General features: G+C 33.2%; 1 protein-coding gene across 14 annotated transcripts in view; it reads right to left on the bottom strand.

Annotated features, from left to right (window-relative positions):
• Positions 1 to 18,623, bottom strand: part of LOC143222344 (uncharacterized) — a 48,065-nt gene that overhangs the window by 25,720 nt on the left and 3,722 nt on the right. For all 14 annotated transcript variants that reach the window (XR_013012185.1, XR_013012188.1, XR_013012186.1 and 11 more), the window contains exons 2-6: positions 10,473 to 10,580; positions 7,697 to 7,813; positions 7,127 to 7,209; positions 4,712 to 4,764; positions 3,479 to 3,612 (exon numbers count right to left, since the gene is read on the bottom strand). Coding sequence is in view for 10 of the 14 variants with exons in the window: in XM_076448763.1 (XP_076304878.1) it covers positions 3,479 to 3,612; positions 4,712 to 4,764; positions 7,127 to 7,209; positions 7,697 to 7,813; positions 10,473 to 10,580 (495 nt within the window). In the remaining 4 variants the exon portion in view is untranslated. The remainder of the gene's footprint in view (positions 1 to 3,478; positions 3,613 to 4,711; positions 4,765 to 7,126; positions 7,210 to 7,696; positions 7,814 to 10,472; positions 10,581 to 18,623) is intronic.

Consider the following 18,623-nt stretch of genomic DNA (forward strand, 5'->3'; position numbering starts at 1 on the left):
TGGGACTTATTGTAACATAATAACACCTCCACAGTTGAAAGAGCAAGCATGTGTGGTGTTACAGGGATTCGAACCCGTGACCCTCGGATTACGAGTCGAGTGCCTTAACCGCCTGGCTATGCCGGGCCAACAAGTATGAAATGTGAACCTTTAACCCTGTGATGTATAAATTTATATTAGTGGATCTGATACAGTCACATAATGAGACTGATTTCCAACGTATTGGTGATGGAATAAAATAAAAAGACAACCCAGATCTCCATTAAAGAATTCATCAAATATTACGCTTGATCAACCTGACCCTGAATGATGATCTACGGTGAATTTTATAACATCACAGTTCATTTAGCAATAAACTAAACTGTGTTTGGTTACAGTGTACTTTCCTGGGTATGTGTTTGGTTACAGTGTACTTTCCTGGGTATGTGTTTGGTTACAGTGTACTTTCCTGGGAAATATTTGAGACCAAGGTTGTTAATGCAAAACACGATTTTTTAAATTAAGGAAAGTGTTGCTTATGATCAAGAATCCCCAAAAGCACACCACTACCTTATCTTTTAATAACAACACTTATTCTCTTTTCACACACCAATCACATGCTAACCATTTAGACATCCTATCTAGTTCAAAACAGACATAACAGACGAACTTCCAATGTCACGTGATGAATAGGATTTGGATCTTGAAGGATTTCAATAACACATAACCATTTTAGTTGAAATTACAATAAACCATTAATCTTAAAATGTTTTAATTACCTATAATGTGTATAAAATCATCAAATGTATTGTACTGAATGTATTAAACATCTTTAGTAAGCATATAAATTTTATCTTCTTTAAAATACTGATGAATAAGGACTACTGGACAGCAGTTCCTCACAGGCTCATTTCATTCCACTAATCAAGTCCAATCATGGGGTCATCTTTATGACTAGTAAAGCCTGAAGCCGACACTTTAACATGAAAATTAGGAAGTTGTCTTACACTATTTGTCTCCTTGTACACAATCACATACAATAATTATTCAAACAAAATGAGCCAATAAAATGAATCCTAATTGCTCTTGCATTACTCACCACAGTACTAATGAGCTCTTCTTAACTAACAGTCCCCTAAATATATTTTACAATACTGAAACACCACAGAACAAGTAAACTGACTATTGGAAACACTGAAACACCAGACAATGAGTAAACTAACTATTGGAAACACTGAAACACCAGATGAGTAAACTGACTATTGGAAACACTGAAACACCAGACGAGTAAACTGGCTATTGGAAACACTGAAACACCAGAAAACGAGTAAACTGATTATTGGAAACACTAAAACACCAGACGAGTAAACTGACTTCTGGAAACACTGAAATACCAGACAATGAGTAAACTGACTATTGGAAACACTGAAACACCAGACAATGAGTAAACTGACTATTGGAAAAACTGAAACACCACACAATGAGTAAACTGCCCATTGGAAACACTGAAACACCAGACAATGAGTAAACTGACCATTGGAAACACTGAAACACCAGACAATGAGTAAACTGACTATTGGAAAAACTGAAACACCACACAACGAGTAAACTGACCATTGGAAACACTGAAACACCAGACAATGAGTAAACTGACCATTGGAAACACTGAAACACCAGACAATGAGTAAACTGACCATTGGAAACACTGAAACACCAGACAATGAGTAAACTGACTGTTGGAAACACTGAAACACCAGACAATGAGTAAACTGACTATTGGAAACACTGAAACACCAAACAATGAGTAAACTGACTATTGGAAACACTGAAACACCAAACAATGAGTAAACTGACTATTGGAAACACTGAAACACCAGACAATGAGTAAACTGACTATTGGAAACCCTGAAACACCAAACAATGAGTAAACTGACTATTGGAAACACTGAAATGCAATACAGTAAGTAAACTGACTATTGGAATCACTAAAACACCAGACAATGAGTAAACTGACTATTGGAAACACTGAAACACCAGACAATGAGTAAACTGACTATTGGAAACCCTGAAACACCAAACAATGAGTAAACTGACTATTGGAAACACTGAAATGCAATACAGTAAGTAAACTGACTATTGGAATCACTAAAACACCAGACAATGAGTAAACTGACTATTGGAAACACTGAAACACCAAACAATGAGTAAACTGACTATTTGAAACACTGAAACACCAAACAATGAGTAAACTGACTATTTGAAACACTGAAACACCAAACAATGAGTAAACTGACTATTTGAAACACTGAAACACCAAACAATGAGTAAACTGACTATTGGAAACACTGAAACACCAGACAATGAGTAAACTGACTGTTGGAAACACTCAACCACCAAACAATGAGTAAACTGACTATTAGAAACATTGAAATGCAATACAGTAAGTAAACTGACACCTGAAAACACAACACAATGAGTAAATTGACTATTGGAAACACTGAAACACCAAACAATGAGTAAACTGACTATTGGAAACACTGAAACACAAAACAATGAGTAAACTGACCATTGGAAACACTGAAACACAACACAATGAGTAAACTGACTATTTGAAACACTGAAACACCAGACAATGAGTAAACTGACTCTTGGAATCACTGAAACACCAGACAATGAGTAAACTGACTGTTGGAAACACTCAACCACCAAACAATGAGTAAACTGACTATTAGAAACATTGAAATGCAATACAGTAAGTAAACTGACACCTGAAAACACAACACAATGAGTAAATTGACTATTGGAAACACTGAAACACAATACAATGAGTAAACTGACTATTGGAAACACTGAAACACCAGACAACGAGTAAACTGACTATTGGAAACACTGAAACACCAGACAACGAGTAAACTGACTATTGGAAACACTCAACCACCAAACAATGAGTAAACTGACTATTAGAAACATTGAAATGCAATACAGTAAGTAAACTGACACCTGAAAACACAACACAATGAGTAAATTGACTATTGGAAACACTGAAACACAATACAATGAGTAAACTGACTATTGGAAACACTGAAACACCAGACAACGAGTAAACTGACTATTGGAAACACTGAAACACCAGACAACGAGTAAACTGACTATTGGAAACACTCAACCACCAAACAATGAGTAAACTGACCATTGGAAACACTGAAACACAACACAATGAGTAAACTGACTATTGGAAACACTGAAACATAAAATGAGTAAACTTACACCTGAAAACACTGAAACACAACATGAGTAAACTGACAACTGCCTCTCATAAAATACTGAAGAAAAATAATTTGATGCAGAAAAACAATTTCTCTTGACATTTAACTGTCACTGAACAATAAGCATTCTCTTGATAACAACCACGTTCCATAAGCATAACAACAAATCAGCATAAAACAACATTTACAATGATTCATAACAATGTGCAAACAGAACATATATTACAACTTACTCCTGACGAAATCTGTGACATACTGACAGTTGAAGTCAAGCCATTAAATGTTGTTGGAACAGTGGTGATGGTACTAATACCAGCAATTCCTTTGGTATTTCTAGCAATAAACTCAAGGATTCTTCTAACGGCCACTGCAAAAGATAGTGATCAACACACCAAGAAATATTAACAGTAATATAATACACAAGTTTTCCACAGCGAAAGTAAAAATATTCAGTGTAAACAGTTCTGATGCTAATATAATATACTGTATCTTTTTGAACTGATATATTTAAAGAACTTAGGTCTGCTGCTGCACTTTAGTAACATTATGTGTGTCCTGTGTTGCCCTCAGAACTTCTTTGTATGTGTACATAATATCTGTCATTTCCTTATCGTTTGTTTGTTTTAGAATTTCACACGAAGCTACACGACGGTCATCTGCACTAGCCATCCCTAATTTAGCAGTGTAAGACTAGAGGGAGAGCAGCTAGTCATCACCACTCACTGCCAACTCTTGGGCTACTCTTTTACCAACCAATAGTGAAATTGACCGTCACATCATAACACCCTCACAGCTGAAAGGTGCATGTTTGGTGCAATGGGGATTTGAACCTGCAACCCTCAGATTACGAGTCAAACACCTTAACCCACCTGGCCATGCCGAGCCCTGTTTCCTTGTAGGCAAGCTCAAAGCTACACAATGAATTACCTGTGCAATTCTCAACACTGGTGTCAAAACCAACTTTTAGTGTTACTCACCTACAAACTTACTGCTGGGTCACTAGGGGGCAGTTTCCTTTAATTCGATGTCTACAACTGAGCAGAATTCCCAACACTGCTAAACTAATTTCTGTCCATTTTTTTCTGTAAAGGGCAATACAGTCAACTTTGTCCTATAGGTCTTGAAAAATGTTTCATTGCATAAACAAAGACAACTTAATGAGTGCAATCGGCTCTCTGTCACATACAGTACCTCTGAACAACATTATAATAAGCTTTTGTAATTTTTAAATCATCAAAATGCAACCTAAACTAAACAGTTCTTGTTCTATTTATCAAAAACGATTTATATCATCCTTTTACATTAACTAATCAATATGTGATAAAAGTTCAAAATTGTTAACTTGTAAACTGATCGTTTCTGACTGTAACAAAATCTGGTCCAGACTTGTTTTTGTGTAAGAGGCATGAAGATTTAAAGAAAATGAAAATCACAAAATGTTAAACCAAAAATAAGCAGATACTTACAATTCACAGCATTTTGATCGGATGCCTGAATGTGGAGGTACAACGGCCTGTCACTTGAGGAAAACAAAACTTTGTTTTATTTCTAGCAAGTATTTGAAACATTGCAAAACGATTTTCTAAAACTAAGAAACAAAATTCAAATAATTCTTTTAACAAAACTATCTTAACCCGAATCATAGTTGTATAAACTATGCTGCACATAATAACTGGTTATGTCTATTTCACCACAGTTTGTTTCTGGTGTTATCACAGAGTCATTTTCAGTCTAATAGATTACAATTATGTTACCAACTCTTTTTCAGTTTGTCTGTATCCAAATTAAAGATATGATTCAGCTACTGGTAATATTCTAGTAAGTGTGAATTCATCTTTGTTAAGTGGTAAACCTCTATGTTTTTCTTCTACATGAAATCAGATCATCTTTGTAATTTCAAAACCTAAATATAAAAGATAGTAAGGGTGTGAAGTTTCTAATCAAACGTAGTATTTCACAGCTTAAGAGAAGTTATCTTAACAATATTATGTATGAGAAAGGCCAGGTGAATTGTGAATACAACAACTAATTAATATTATGTATGAGAAAGGCCAGGTGAATTGTGAATACAACAACTAATTAATATTATGTATGAGAAAGGCCAGGTGAATTGTGAATATGACAACTAATTAATATTATGTATGAGAAAGGCCAGGTGAATTGTGAATATGACAACTAATTATTATTATGTATGAGAAAGGCCAGGTGAATTGTGAATATGACAACTAATTAATATTATGTATGAGAAAGGCCAGGTGAATTGTGAATATGACAACTAATTATTATTATGTATGAGAAAGGCCAGGTGAATTGTGAATATGACAACTAATTAATATTATGTATGAGAAAGGCCAGGTGAATTGTGAATATGACAACTAATTAATATTATGTATGAGAAAGGCCAGGTGAATTGTGAATATGACAACTAATTATTATTATGTATGAGAAAGGCCAGGTGAATTGTGAATATGACAACCAATTAATATTATGTATGAGAAAGGCCAGGTGAATTGTGAATACTGACAACTAATTAATATTATGTATGATAAAGGCCAGGTGAATTGTGAATATGACAACTAATTAATATTATGTATGAGAAAGGCCAGGTGAATTGTGAATATGACAACCAATTAATATTATGTATGAGAAAGGCCAGGTGAATTGTGAATATGACAACTAATTAATATTATGTATGAGAAAGGCCAGGTGAATTGTGAATATGACAACTAATTAATATTATGTATGAGAAAGGCCAGGTGAATTGTGAATATGACAACTAATTAATATTATGTATGAGAAAGGCCAGGTGAATTGTGAATATGACAACTAATTAATATTATGTATGAGAAAGGCCAGGTGAATTGTGAATATGACAACTAATTAATATTATGTATGAGAAAGGCCAGGTGAATTGTGAATATGACAACCAATTAATATTATGTATGAGAAAGGCCAGGTGAATTGTGAATATGACAACTAATTAATATTATGTATGAGAAAGGCCAGGTGAATTGTAAATATGACAACTAATTAATATTATGTATGAGAGAGGCCAGGTGAATTGTGAATATGACAACTAATTAATATTATGTATGAGAGAGGCCAGGTGAATTGTGAATATGACAACTAATTAATATTATGTATGAGAAAGGCCAGGTGAATTGTGAATATGACAACTAATTAATATTATGTATGAGAAAGGCCAGGTGAATTGTGAATATGACAACTAATTAATATTATGTATGAGAAAGGCCAGGTGAATTGTGAATATGACAACTAATTAATATTATGTATGAGAAAGGCCAGGTGAATTGTGAATACGACAACTAATTAATTATTACATTCATTAACTGATTACTTTCAAAAACTTGATTATTTTACAGTTGGAATAATTCAAATCACTACTGATAAGAAAGAATAATTTTGATTAGTTCATAATATTAGGAAAAGACGACACAGCAAATCAACTTAAAACTGACTTCTGATTGGGCACCTGAAGAAAAAAAAAAGTCTACCTTGCGACAACACTTGGATTATAAAGTTTCACAAGTTTGTGCTAATTTTCATTAATATATTAACTTTCATGGAAACCATTTTAATGTTATACTTAATGATGTACATACACAATTGATTATATTGATTAACTGGCTGGTTCTACTGCAACCTTTGTATGTAATAAAAAATTGTGTTTTATAATTAGTTGACATAAAAATAGTCAAACATTTAATAAATTTTATTACAACTAGTTTTACAAAGAGCCAGTAAATAAACACAATAAAAATTTATTATTACAAAAATAGAACCATGGAAAATATTAAAAAATAAAACAGTCAAGACTTAATCACTTCTTAATATTCTTGTAATTATCCCATATTACTTACTTTCCCCCAGCTGTAGTTAATTTTTCATCTGGAGTCATGTAGCGCCCTCTAGTGGATATAGCAGCCCCACTGTGTTTACAGATCTGCCAATTAACAGAAAATATGGATGTAATAAATAATGTTATACACATAATAAAACCTGCTAAGAGTTTAAACACTGTAATAATTAAGTGTACGACAAATTAGTAAGATTTACTATGTTAACAGTAACCATAACAATTTTAAACTTGATTTATATAACTATCACATTAGATAAACTTGGGAAAAAATAAAATTCAATGCAGAAAGTCACCCGAATATTTCTGGGTGAATATAAATCTTGTTCACAGTAAAGTTTCAATTGTATCACCCTTAACGTAAATACACAGCATATACAGAATTTAAAAGCTGTGAACCATATGTAACTTTTCCACAGAACAATAAACACTTAATATGCACAGAACCTTCAGAATCTACAAATATGGACCACATGCAACTTTTGCAAAGAACAATAAACACACCCTTAACATACAAAATACATTCCGAATACAGAAATTCACAAAACATCAGGATATAAAAATCAACAAATACCTCATCCTGGTTATGTCCTCTGGTCAAAAGGTTTCTGACACTTAATGGAACATCGTTGATTTCGACTTCAGCTGTAAAGAGGTCCCCAGGTCCTCTTGCTGTTGGAGTTGTAGAAATCTAGAAAAAAAATGCTAAAATTATTACTAAAACAAAGTGCAATTAAACTGCAAAATGGTCAAGAAAGAAACAAGCTACAGAAATATTTATCTTTCTAACAACCACCTAATGAAAATATTCACAGCAAATTTTAAATTACCCTAAACATTCACATGGTCTAAACTTCAACCTTTTCCTCATGCCCAAAAACACTCATTTTGTAATAAACCCAGACAGACAAATCTCAGTCCCACGCATGAACTCAACATCACAAACTGATAACGACAATATCTGTCTTTAAAAAAGTCTTTCATTAGCTAAGTAATCAAAAGTATACAAGCATTATGCAGAAGTCTGTAATTCATAACAAAACATCATATCAAGAAAGCACGTGTAATTAGGAAGATTTGAATTATATCACGAGCTTAAAATTTTTCTTAACGTTAGATAATAATATATTAGTTACACATGACAGTCGCAACAAAGATAATCATGAAATTATCAGTGTGAAGTTTTAACATCAGAATTATGTTAACTGTGTTAAAAACACCTTTCATTGAGTACGTGACCTACAGAATGCATACTTTGAACTATTAATTTATAATAACTTAAGTAGTTAACAGCATAAGCAAATGATAAACAACTTTATTTAAATATAAGAGATGCTAATATTGGTAAAATTTCTACAGAATCAGTCAGTCATGTTATTTTTTACAGTGTTAGGAAAGCACATCAGTTCAAAACTAGAACAAAAATACATATCCCTATAACTCAAGATCTTTTGAAAGGTAGAACTGTCTTCATCAGAGATAAACTGGAAATTGGAAGTTTTAAATAAAATTTATCAAATAGGACATAAAATCTTTTTTTAATTGCACAATACTTGTAGAGTTGAAAAAATATAAGTTGAAAACTTTAAAAAAATCCACATGGTTCTGTGGAATTATTTCTACCCAAATAAGTAGTTTTTTTAAACTTTACAATAAAAATGTTGATGTCTCATCTAATTAATGAAGTTTGCCCCTGATCAATAAATGTCCACCTTGAAAAAGTTCTCAGATTATAGGGTTTTGTACCTTTGCCTATGTTTACCCCTAAAACACCTTTCACTCTCGAATTGGGCTAGGTATAATACACACAAGTTTGTATACACATTTGCACATTTCAAGTATTTATACTATAACTTTGATGCAATATATGATTCTTCAGAAAATTTGATAAACTTTTAGTATATATTGCAAGTTTTTGTATACAAAAAAAAATCAAGTTTTAATTAAGTATTTTATACTAAAGATTTGTTTGTGAAAACATCAAGTCTGTTTTGTTGTTAGTCTAAGTGAAAAGTGATTTCATGTTATGATTAAAAACTATTCATCACAAAAATCTCATATTACTTCTGTAATCTCTGAAACCTCCTAAATATGTTTGTTTTCAGTAAGAAAACATTTTGCATTTTGTCTGATATTTTAGCTACTATAGATCTGTGGAAGTCTGTAAATTTGACCAACCTCGTAACCACAATAACAGAAATTAGAAAATAAATATAAATTATGCTTTTTTCCATTCTAGAATAACTACAAATTATAACACAAAAATACAAATGCTTAGTCTAAATAGTTTAAGTCTCATAAAGTTATACACCTATCATTTTTACTATACTGGCCTTCCAGTCATGGCTGATTAGCATTATATAGTTTGCACTGACATGCTGCACATATGTTAGTGTATCCAATAATATAAAACTGACTTTTACAAAGTGACCCTGCCTTAGCTAAGTTTTAGTGGATCAGTATTTTGTAAAATAATCATGTTTCAATTATTTCACAATATACCTATAATCAGATTGTTACTATTTAAAAAAACTATTGAACTTATTTTTATATAAATAAAGAACAGTAAACAAAAAAAAATCAAAATTATCTCTTCTTGCTCTGTTCAATGTTCTGCTTGATGTAGGTTGTTAAGCCTTTTAAAATTTCACACTTGGAGAAAAGGAAACAAAATACTATTTATGTTTTATATGCACAGTTGAATAACCAACAAATATTAAATTACTAATTGATACCATAGAATTCCACTATAACTCATCAAATATAACAACAAAGGTGTACCAAGGTCTATGAAACTTCAAGCAGACTACGGACAGAACCTACCTCCTTGAAATCTTTGTTCAACAGTATGAGAAGACCCTCTAATAGATCAAATGGCTCAGAAAAAACACTGGGGGGTATTTTAAGTTACTGACTAGCTATTCACTCCATTTGTTGAAGTGTATATATAAGATACAATTTCCAAAATTTGGTGAATGTGGTCAGTGAGTTTGATTCAATACATATCTCAGAGAAATGGATACATACAAGGTTCTTGTTTTATATTACAGCTTATTAATATTGGTACTTTGAGTTCCTAATTCTTACAAAACCACAGACTTGGTGTTTTAACATCACAAACATTTAATTTTAACCAGTGCTGCATTCAACATACCGCACGATACACAAATATTGATATTTGGATGTGTTCATTTAATATTTACTTTCAAATTAAAAAACTGACTAGCGTATAACACTAAAAGTGTTATACACCGTTTAATTGTACACATAATAAGAGTTTCACATAATTCACTTTATAAATTAAGTCATTCAAACAACCGAAAAAAAAGAAAATTTACCACAGTTCTTACCAGAGGTTTAGTCTGAATAGGAGGTAACTTCAGTTTTCCTTTCGCTATGAGCATTGCATTAACTTTCGCAGCTGCTTCTGCAGCGGCTTCCAAGCTACTCTTATTCATCTGAAATTGTAACATCACGTGAAAATGAACCGAACCTTCGTAACTGCAGAACAAACATGCAAAATGATATTCCATGAAAACATCAAGCATTTTGTTGTAAATATATAAAAGAAACTCACTTAACTGTGACTTAATAGTAATAAAAGATGCAACCACCTGAGAAGTATTTTTCCTGATGACAAGAAACCCGTATTCATTTGGTTAACCTGAAGATGACCTTGGAAGGTCAAAACATTGTTCTCCGCTTACCAACAAAAGTGTTAATACCCATACCAGCTGTTAGGAGATAGGTTTTTAAAAGTACATGGGCCAAGACTGTTTAGACCTTAAAAAGTTTTTCCCCACTATTGTTGCTCCATCATTTATTACCGTTACTCACAGATCTTCTCTTGTTACACATATCTGTGATGTGTGTACACTTTAATTCTTATACACTGAAAAACTAAAGATTCAAATATCTTAACTTCTATGACACAAAAAGAGTAACACATCTGCCCTTCAAGTTATGAAACACTCTCAAGAAAGCAATAACTTTTAGAACTTTCTAAACAAATAATGTTTGTTTCCCTGAGGGAAACGATATTAAATCTTTCTCTCTGTATATTAGAAAATATATATCCCATCTCCAGACATAAATATCAATAAATTATACAAATCAGAATAAATCAATATAACAAGATATTTTTTGTAACTTGTCAATCACATGGCCACTGAATATGTAATTATAACATCTGTATTAAAGACTATTTGTAAGTTTATTGAATTTAAGTTATCTTATCACACTTTATTTCTACACACCTGATAAACTTTCAACAAATTATAAATCATACCTACACTCTAACAAACTAGACACAGATGTGTAACACAAGATACATCAGCACTAGTCTAAGTTCATGTCAAACTATTATTACGTATTAGGAGAGGATCTGAGATACATCCTAAATGCCATTTGTCCAACTTCAGCCCTTGGAATGATACTTAAAAGAGTCTGCATAATCAGAGAATGTGCAAGTTTACTGGTTTGTCCTTTTTATTTAATGTTGATTTTGGAACTAAATTCATGGTCCTCAAGATGATTTTAGAAACAAAATCTTGTTTGCTTTGCCAAAGTTTCTTTTATCTAATAAAAATTCTACAGCTTTTGGATAAGAACAATCAGTTGATGTTTAACTTAGCTTTCTAAAAAGCTTTGATACAATGCCCCTTACAAGACTGATTAGTGGTTTGAATGTTTAAAGAACTTAGAGAAAAGTTAGAAATTTGATAAGAAATTAGCTTCATGTTTGACAATAACATATAACTAAAAGGGGCCTAGTGTTCCAGGTAACTGTTTTCTGTGCATATTATTCGATATATTAAGACTTCTAAGTTTACTGATAACACTATCATGCTGGAAAAACCCTGAAGCCATCTGTGGTGTAAAAATCAGATATAATTCTTGGTTCTACTAGACAGCAATCTTAAGAATGAAGCTTCATTTGGAAGAGTATTGTATGTAGTTATGTCCCTTTTACTATATGATCAACACACAACAGTGTTGTGCAGCCAAAACAATATGCATGTGTTATAAACAGGAGTGACAGTTTTAACAATGTTCCAACTTCTATAGTTCTGACTGTGGTAATTGAAGTTACCACATATTTTCCATGAATGTGCTCCACTAACACTTTACTTCACATTCCAAATGTGAAGGTGAGAAAGTCACCAGATATAAAATAACCAATTTTGATGAAACTTCTATTTTCTTTGTTGCACAAAGAGTAGGGAAACTTCACTTGGATGAATTAAAGATGACTGACTTGGAGTGGCAAACCAATAAGGTGAAAGCACATGCAAAAATACAAGCATTAGTTAGACCACGCAAACTAGACTACTAGTATCAGGAACACGTTTTCAAAAGAATCGTACAATTATTATTCATTGCCAATGTTTACACATAAACTTGCTAAATCTTATGAAATTTTCCCAATTAAACAGTGTTTAGCATTACAATATTAGCTTAATGTAAATAATGATGTTTGATACAGCTATACCAAGAACATGCAGGTGATAACAACAAACTGAAACAATGTTAATAATCAGTGATGTTGAGAACACCCACTTGTAGAGAAAAATATGTATGTAAAAACGGCTCGTTTGGGTTGAGAAAATTTTTTACATAGAGGAGCGAACCTTTGTGAACCTGACGATGACCAAAGAAGGTCGAAACATTGTTCGCTCCTCTATGTAAAAATTTTTCTCAACCCAAACGAGCCGTTTTTACATATATAAATGTTGATAACTTCCTTATAGTAATGCCACGGAAACTACAATAACAAGTCCATTTAAAATAACTACTATCCATTTAGTCATGACCATCCACTGCCAACTCTTGGAATACTCGTTTATAGGGTAGTGGGATTAACTGTCACACCATAATGCCCTCCCAACTGAAAGAGTAAGTATGTATAATAGGATAGGGATTCGAACCCATGACCCACAAACTGCAAGTCAAGCACCCTAACCACCTGGTCATTACAAACACTACTACCATATATTTTGTCAATTTTGTAAAGTATAGGTCTGTTCCAAATAGTAGGGTTGCAATACTACAGTTGATACTGGTTACTATCAAGTGTCACTTTCTTACACTTTGTGGTTTGTTGGTGTGTACCGATGCAAAGTGAAGATATCTAATCAAAATCATCTGTGGAAAGGAAAACAAAAAAACAACTGGGCATGCAAAGTAAAGGAATGAAATCATAACTGATATTCAAACTTATAGCACTGATAAGAATTTTACTGCAAATATTCATTTAGCAGTGATCCACCCCACACATTGTATTCACCATCATGCCACAATGTCCAAATGCAAATACTAAACAGATGAATGAGTGTGAAAGGCCATCTTTCAATTTCTTCTTCTCTTTGGATTACTGGTCACTTCAACAATGTTCTGTTACCTCATACTTATTTTACATCCATTAAAACTTGCCCCTATAACCTGTGTTTCAAGGTAAGGATTTTAATGACAAAAACTAACTTTTAGCAAAGTATCGGATCATGTGGACAGTTTCAGCAAATATCTCAATAACAAACTTCTTAGATCTGACCTTAGACATGAAACAAAGTTTTAAAAATCCTCTTTCACAAAAACAGGTCCAGACCTAGTATTTATGCTTTCCCTTAAACTTATTGCTTTGACCATATCTTAAAAGCAAACCATCCTGTTGGAAAAATAAAACAGTAGAGGCATGAGTTTGCACCTTTGAAGCAAGGATATATTTCATTTTCTTATGAGGGGCAAATTATATGAGGGGCACCATCAATGATAAGGGCAAGTTGTAATGGCCTTGCTCTTTTGAATATTTTTCAAAGGAACTGAAGATCAAACATGATGCCCTAAATGAACCCTAATCATTAACCTATACCATAAAATTATAACCCTATCATAATCATACTCAGTAGTTCTGAAGGTAAAACCTAGTCCCATTTGCACTACCACTAGCTGCAGCATATTGTTTGGACAGCTTAAGACACTGATCAATGAAGAGATTCTTTTCTTCTGTTAGAATAAAAATGATTGGACAAAATCACATTTGTTACAGTTTAACCTTCGTGCAATATACTGCATCTATCAAAAGTGATTGGGTACCTTACAAAAATGGCAAACAAAAATTTGTCTGTGGACATTACTCAAGTAGATAAGTTAATTTCAATTTTAGTAACTTCCAAAAGCTATATTTTAACAACACTAAGTCGTTGAACAGTTCTAACTAAAATAGGATAATCACCAATTGTATGGGTTAATTACTGATAGAATGAACTTTTGTTTTCTCAGATACAGTCTGCATGATCTTGTGTAAACCAGACAATCACTTGAGTTTGGCCTGGATTTCATTCAACAAAATAACTTATCATAAAAGATTTCAAATGAAGTTAACAATTTTGATGAAAATAATTAGAGATTTAAACTGTTGAAAAAATGACCAAAAACACTGAACAAATGACAATAGTTTCACTTCCATAAAGTTGCTAAACAACATTTACATTTTTACCTTTCATCACATCAGACTCCACCCCAATAAAACACCAATATACGTTATACTAGCTAACCGAATTCCAAATTTTGTTGGTCCAACCATAATGACTATTTACCTCAAACAGAAGGAGAAAACCTACCAGCCTTCTCTATGTATACAGGTATAAATTCAGGATTCACAGCACATGCTTATTGCATTCTATCAATCCACTTCAAAAACTGATTAAATGAACCTCTATGATGTATAAATATAATCACAGAATAAACCTATACCAATAAACTGAATCTTCACCTCAAATTCCCATCATAAAGTTAAACCTTTATCATTCTAATAATATATACTAAATGTGTGGTGACACTCGTATCGGATAGTGAAGATGCAATACAATTGTGTTAATACATCATCTGATAAAATATGATTCACTTATCAAACAAAAGAATTTAAAAAAAGCACATTAAAGTAAGAATTACTTAAATAAAACAATATTAGTAGTACAGATAATAAATTAAAGACAGAACTTTCAAACTTTGTAGCAAACCATTGGTAAAACTTTTGTATTATATTGTGACATCAATACCTACACATCTCATACAGACTACTATGATGACATATGCAACCCCAGTATATACCATTTAACCAGACATCAGTATCGACACATCTCATACTGACTACTACGATGACATATGCAACCCTAGTATATACCATTTAACCACCATTGATTTTCATTACAATGATGAATCTTTTCTAAAAGCCAACCATCCTGTTAACAAAAAACTGCCTGAAAATGTTTCCTAACTCATTTTTTCCTCAACAGAAAGTGACTTCAGAAGTTTTAATTCATCTTCATACGACAACCTTTTCATCCCAATTACCATCCTGGTAACCTTCCTATGCAGGGCTGAACAAAGGGTAATGTGAAAGTTGCACCCACACAGAACACCAACCTGCAGGGAGTGTGGGTTTGCAATTTTGAAGACAAGAATATATTAGAAGTTTTAGGCTACAGGGTTTATTTCTCACGCTGATCACTACTTACGATCAGTACTGTTCCACTCCTCCAAACACTTTTCAGCAAAGTTCTTCAAAGGTAAGAAGCTCTAAACTAAAATAAATATCCTAATGGAAGCCTAATCAGTGACCTAGAAAACTGTATTATAACCTATTTAAACTGTGTTTCTATACATACAATTTCAATTCATATTTGCTTTCCTACTTTGTTTTTGTACCTTATGCAGTGAATGGTAAGTCTATAGGACATAAATATAAATTCTGGAAGAGTAGGAGTCATTAGAGTGACAAAAGGTGTCCTCCTACCACCTATCTAAAAATATGTGAACTTTGATGGATGACTTTATATAGCTTATTTAAACAGTCCCTTATGTTTATCACCTCCCTTAAACATAAGTGTACATTACCAACTTCCATTTTTCTGGCACTTACCACGATTGTTCCCTCTAAGCAGCACACATCATCAGTGATAGTAAGTCACAACATTGACACCTTAATGATACTGACAATTGATAGGCCCAAATAACAAACTGGTAACACTTCAAAACTGCCCAATAATCCAATGATGTTGATGGTCTAAAAATAGCCCCTCCCCTTAAAAGGAAAACTGGTAGCACACATTGTCTTGATACTGACACACATGAAAAAAATTTCTTTCTGCACATGGACTCAGAAAATTAGAAGGAACACTGTTAACTACTACCACTTAAACTATTTATTAAGAGGTTTACTTATGTAAACCTAAATCTTTCATACCCTTAGTAAATCACTACTTAGCCCTGGAGCCTTATCATTTTTAAAACTTTACTCAAATTTCAAACTGAAGTTAATCATGTTTATTCAAGATTCTATACCAACTTGATATAATTAGTAAACTTGCTTCACAGACCAAAACCTGTGGCACAAATCAAACATTTTAAGGTTGTTGTTTTTTACCTCACATTCTAATATGAAGTGACAGAAACACCAAATGATTACTTTAACACTGATAACCAAAACACTGTCAGATTACTGTTCTTCTGTCAACTTATAAATGCTATAATTTTAAAACATTATCTGATCTTACAACCTGGTCACTTTTAAATTTAGGTTAACATCAAAAGTTAATGCAGGTATGACAGTCTGAAGAAAAAGATCAGACTGTGTTATCCATGGGCAGGGTAGAGGACATAACTAGCAAAGCAAGTAGCATATTAAAGGGTGCTAGCAATACTATACACAGTGGCCGATCCATATGTTATTGTATTAAAGGGTGCTAGCAATACTATACACGGTGGCCGATCCATATGTTATTGTATTAAAGGGTGCTAGCAATACTATACACGGTGGCTGATCCATATGTTATTGTATTAAAGGGTGCTAGCAATACTATACACGGTGGCCGATCCATATGTTATTGTATTAAAGGGTGCTAGCAATACTATACACGGTGGTCGATCCATATGTTATTGTATTAAAGGGTGCTAGCAATACTATATAACGGTGGTCGATCCATATGTTATTGTATTAAAGGGTGCTAGCAATACTATACACGGTGGTCGATCCATATGTTATTGTATTAAAGGGTGCTAGCAATACTATACAGACGGTGGTCGATCCATATGTTATTGTATTAAAGGGTGCTAGCAATACTATACACGGTGGCTGATCCATATGTTATTGTATTAAAGGGTGCTAGCAATACTATACACGGTGGTCGATCCATATGTTATTGTATTAAAGGGTGCTAGCAATACTATACACGGTGGCGATCCATATGTTATTGTATTAAAGGGTGCTAGCAATACTATATACGGTGGCGATCCATATGTTATTGTATTAAAGGGTGCTAGCAATACTATACACGGTGGTCGATCCATATGTTATTGTATTAAAGGGTGCTAGCAATACCATACGGTGGTCGATCCATATGTTATTGTATTAAAGGGTGCTAGCAATACTATACACGGTGGCCGAATCCATATGTTATTGTATTAAAGGGTGCTAGCAATACTATACACGGTGGTCGATCCATATGTTATTGTATTAAAGGGTGCTAGCAATACTATATAACGGTGGTCGATCCATATGTTATTGTATTAAAGGGTGCTAGCAATACTATACATGGTGGTCGATCCATATGTTATTGTATTAAAGGGTGCTAGCAATATTATACACGGTGGTCGATCCATATGTTATTGTATTAAAGGGTGCTAGCAATACTATACACGGTGGTCGATCCATATGTTATTGTATTAAAGGGTGCTAGCAATACTATATACGGTGGTCGATCCATATGTTATTGTATTAAAGGGTGCTAGCAATACTATACACGGTGGTCGATACATATGTTATTGTATTAAAGGGTGCTAGCAATACTATACACGGTGGCGATACATGTTATTGTATTAAAGGGTGCTAGCAATACCATATACGGTGGTCGATCCATATGTTATTGTATTAAAGGGTGCTAGCAATACTATACACGGTGGTCGATCCATATGTTATTGTATTAAAGGGTGCTAGCAATACTATATACGGTGGCGATCCATATGTTATTGTATTAAAGGGTGCTAGCAATACTATACACGGTGGCTGACCCATATGTTATTGTATTAAAGGGTGCTAGCAATACTATATACGGTGGCCGATCCATATGTTATTGTATTAAAGGGTGCTAGCAATACTATACACGGTGGCCGATCCATATGTTATTGTATTAAAGGGTGCTAGCAATACTATACACGGTGGCCGATCCACATGTTATTGTTATATTCAATTACGCATGTTTTTTTTTGTTTTTTTTCAGAGAAATATGGCCAATGTAAACTGATGTTGAGGAAAATGTCTCGCAGAACATGACATCGCATAATATTAGGCAGCAAGAATGAGGGACAGCACACAAATACACAAGATATATGGATGGGTAGGGACTTACGGGCCACACTGTAGTCTTCATTATAGACATAGGAGCTAATGGTGTATAGAAAGGTGAGTCAGAGAAGCTAATTAATAGAAACCTTTATTGGTAGAG

Source organism: Tachypleus tridentatus, chromosome 8 (assembly GCF_004210375.1).
Source record: "Tachypleus tridentatus isolate NWPU-2018 chromosome 8, ASM421037v1, whole genome shotgun sequence".
In the NCBI taxonomy this organism is placed as follows: Eukaryota; Metazoa; Arthropoda; class Merostomata; order Xiphosura; family Limulidae; genus Tachypleus; species Tachypleus tridentatus.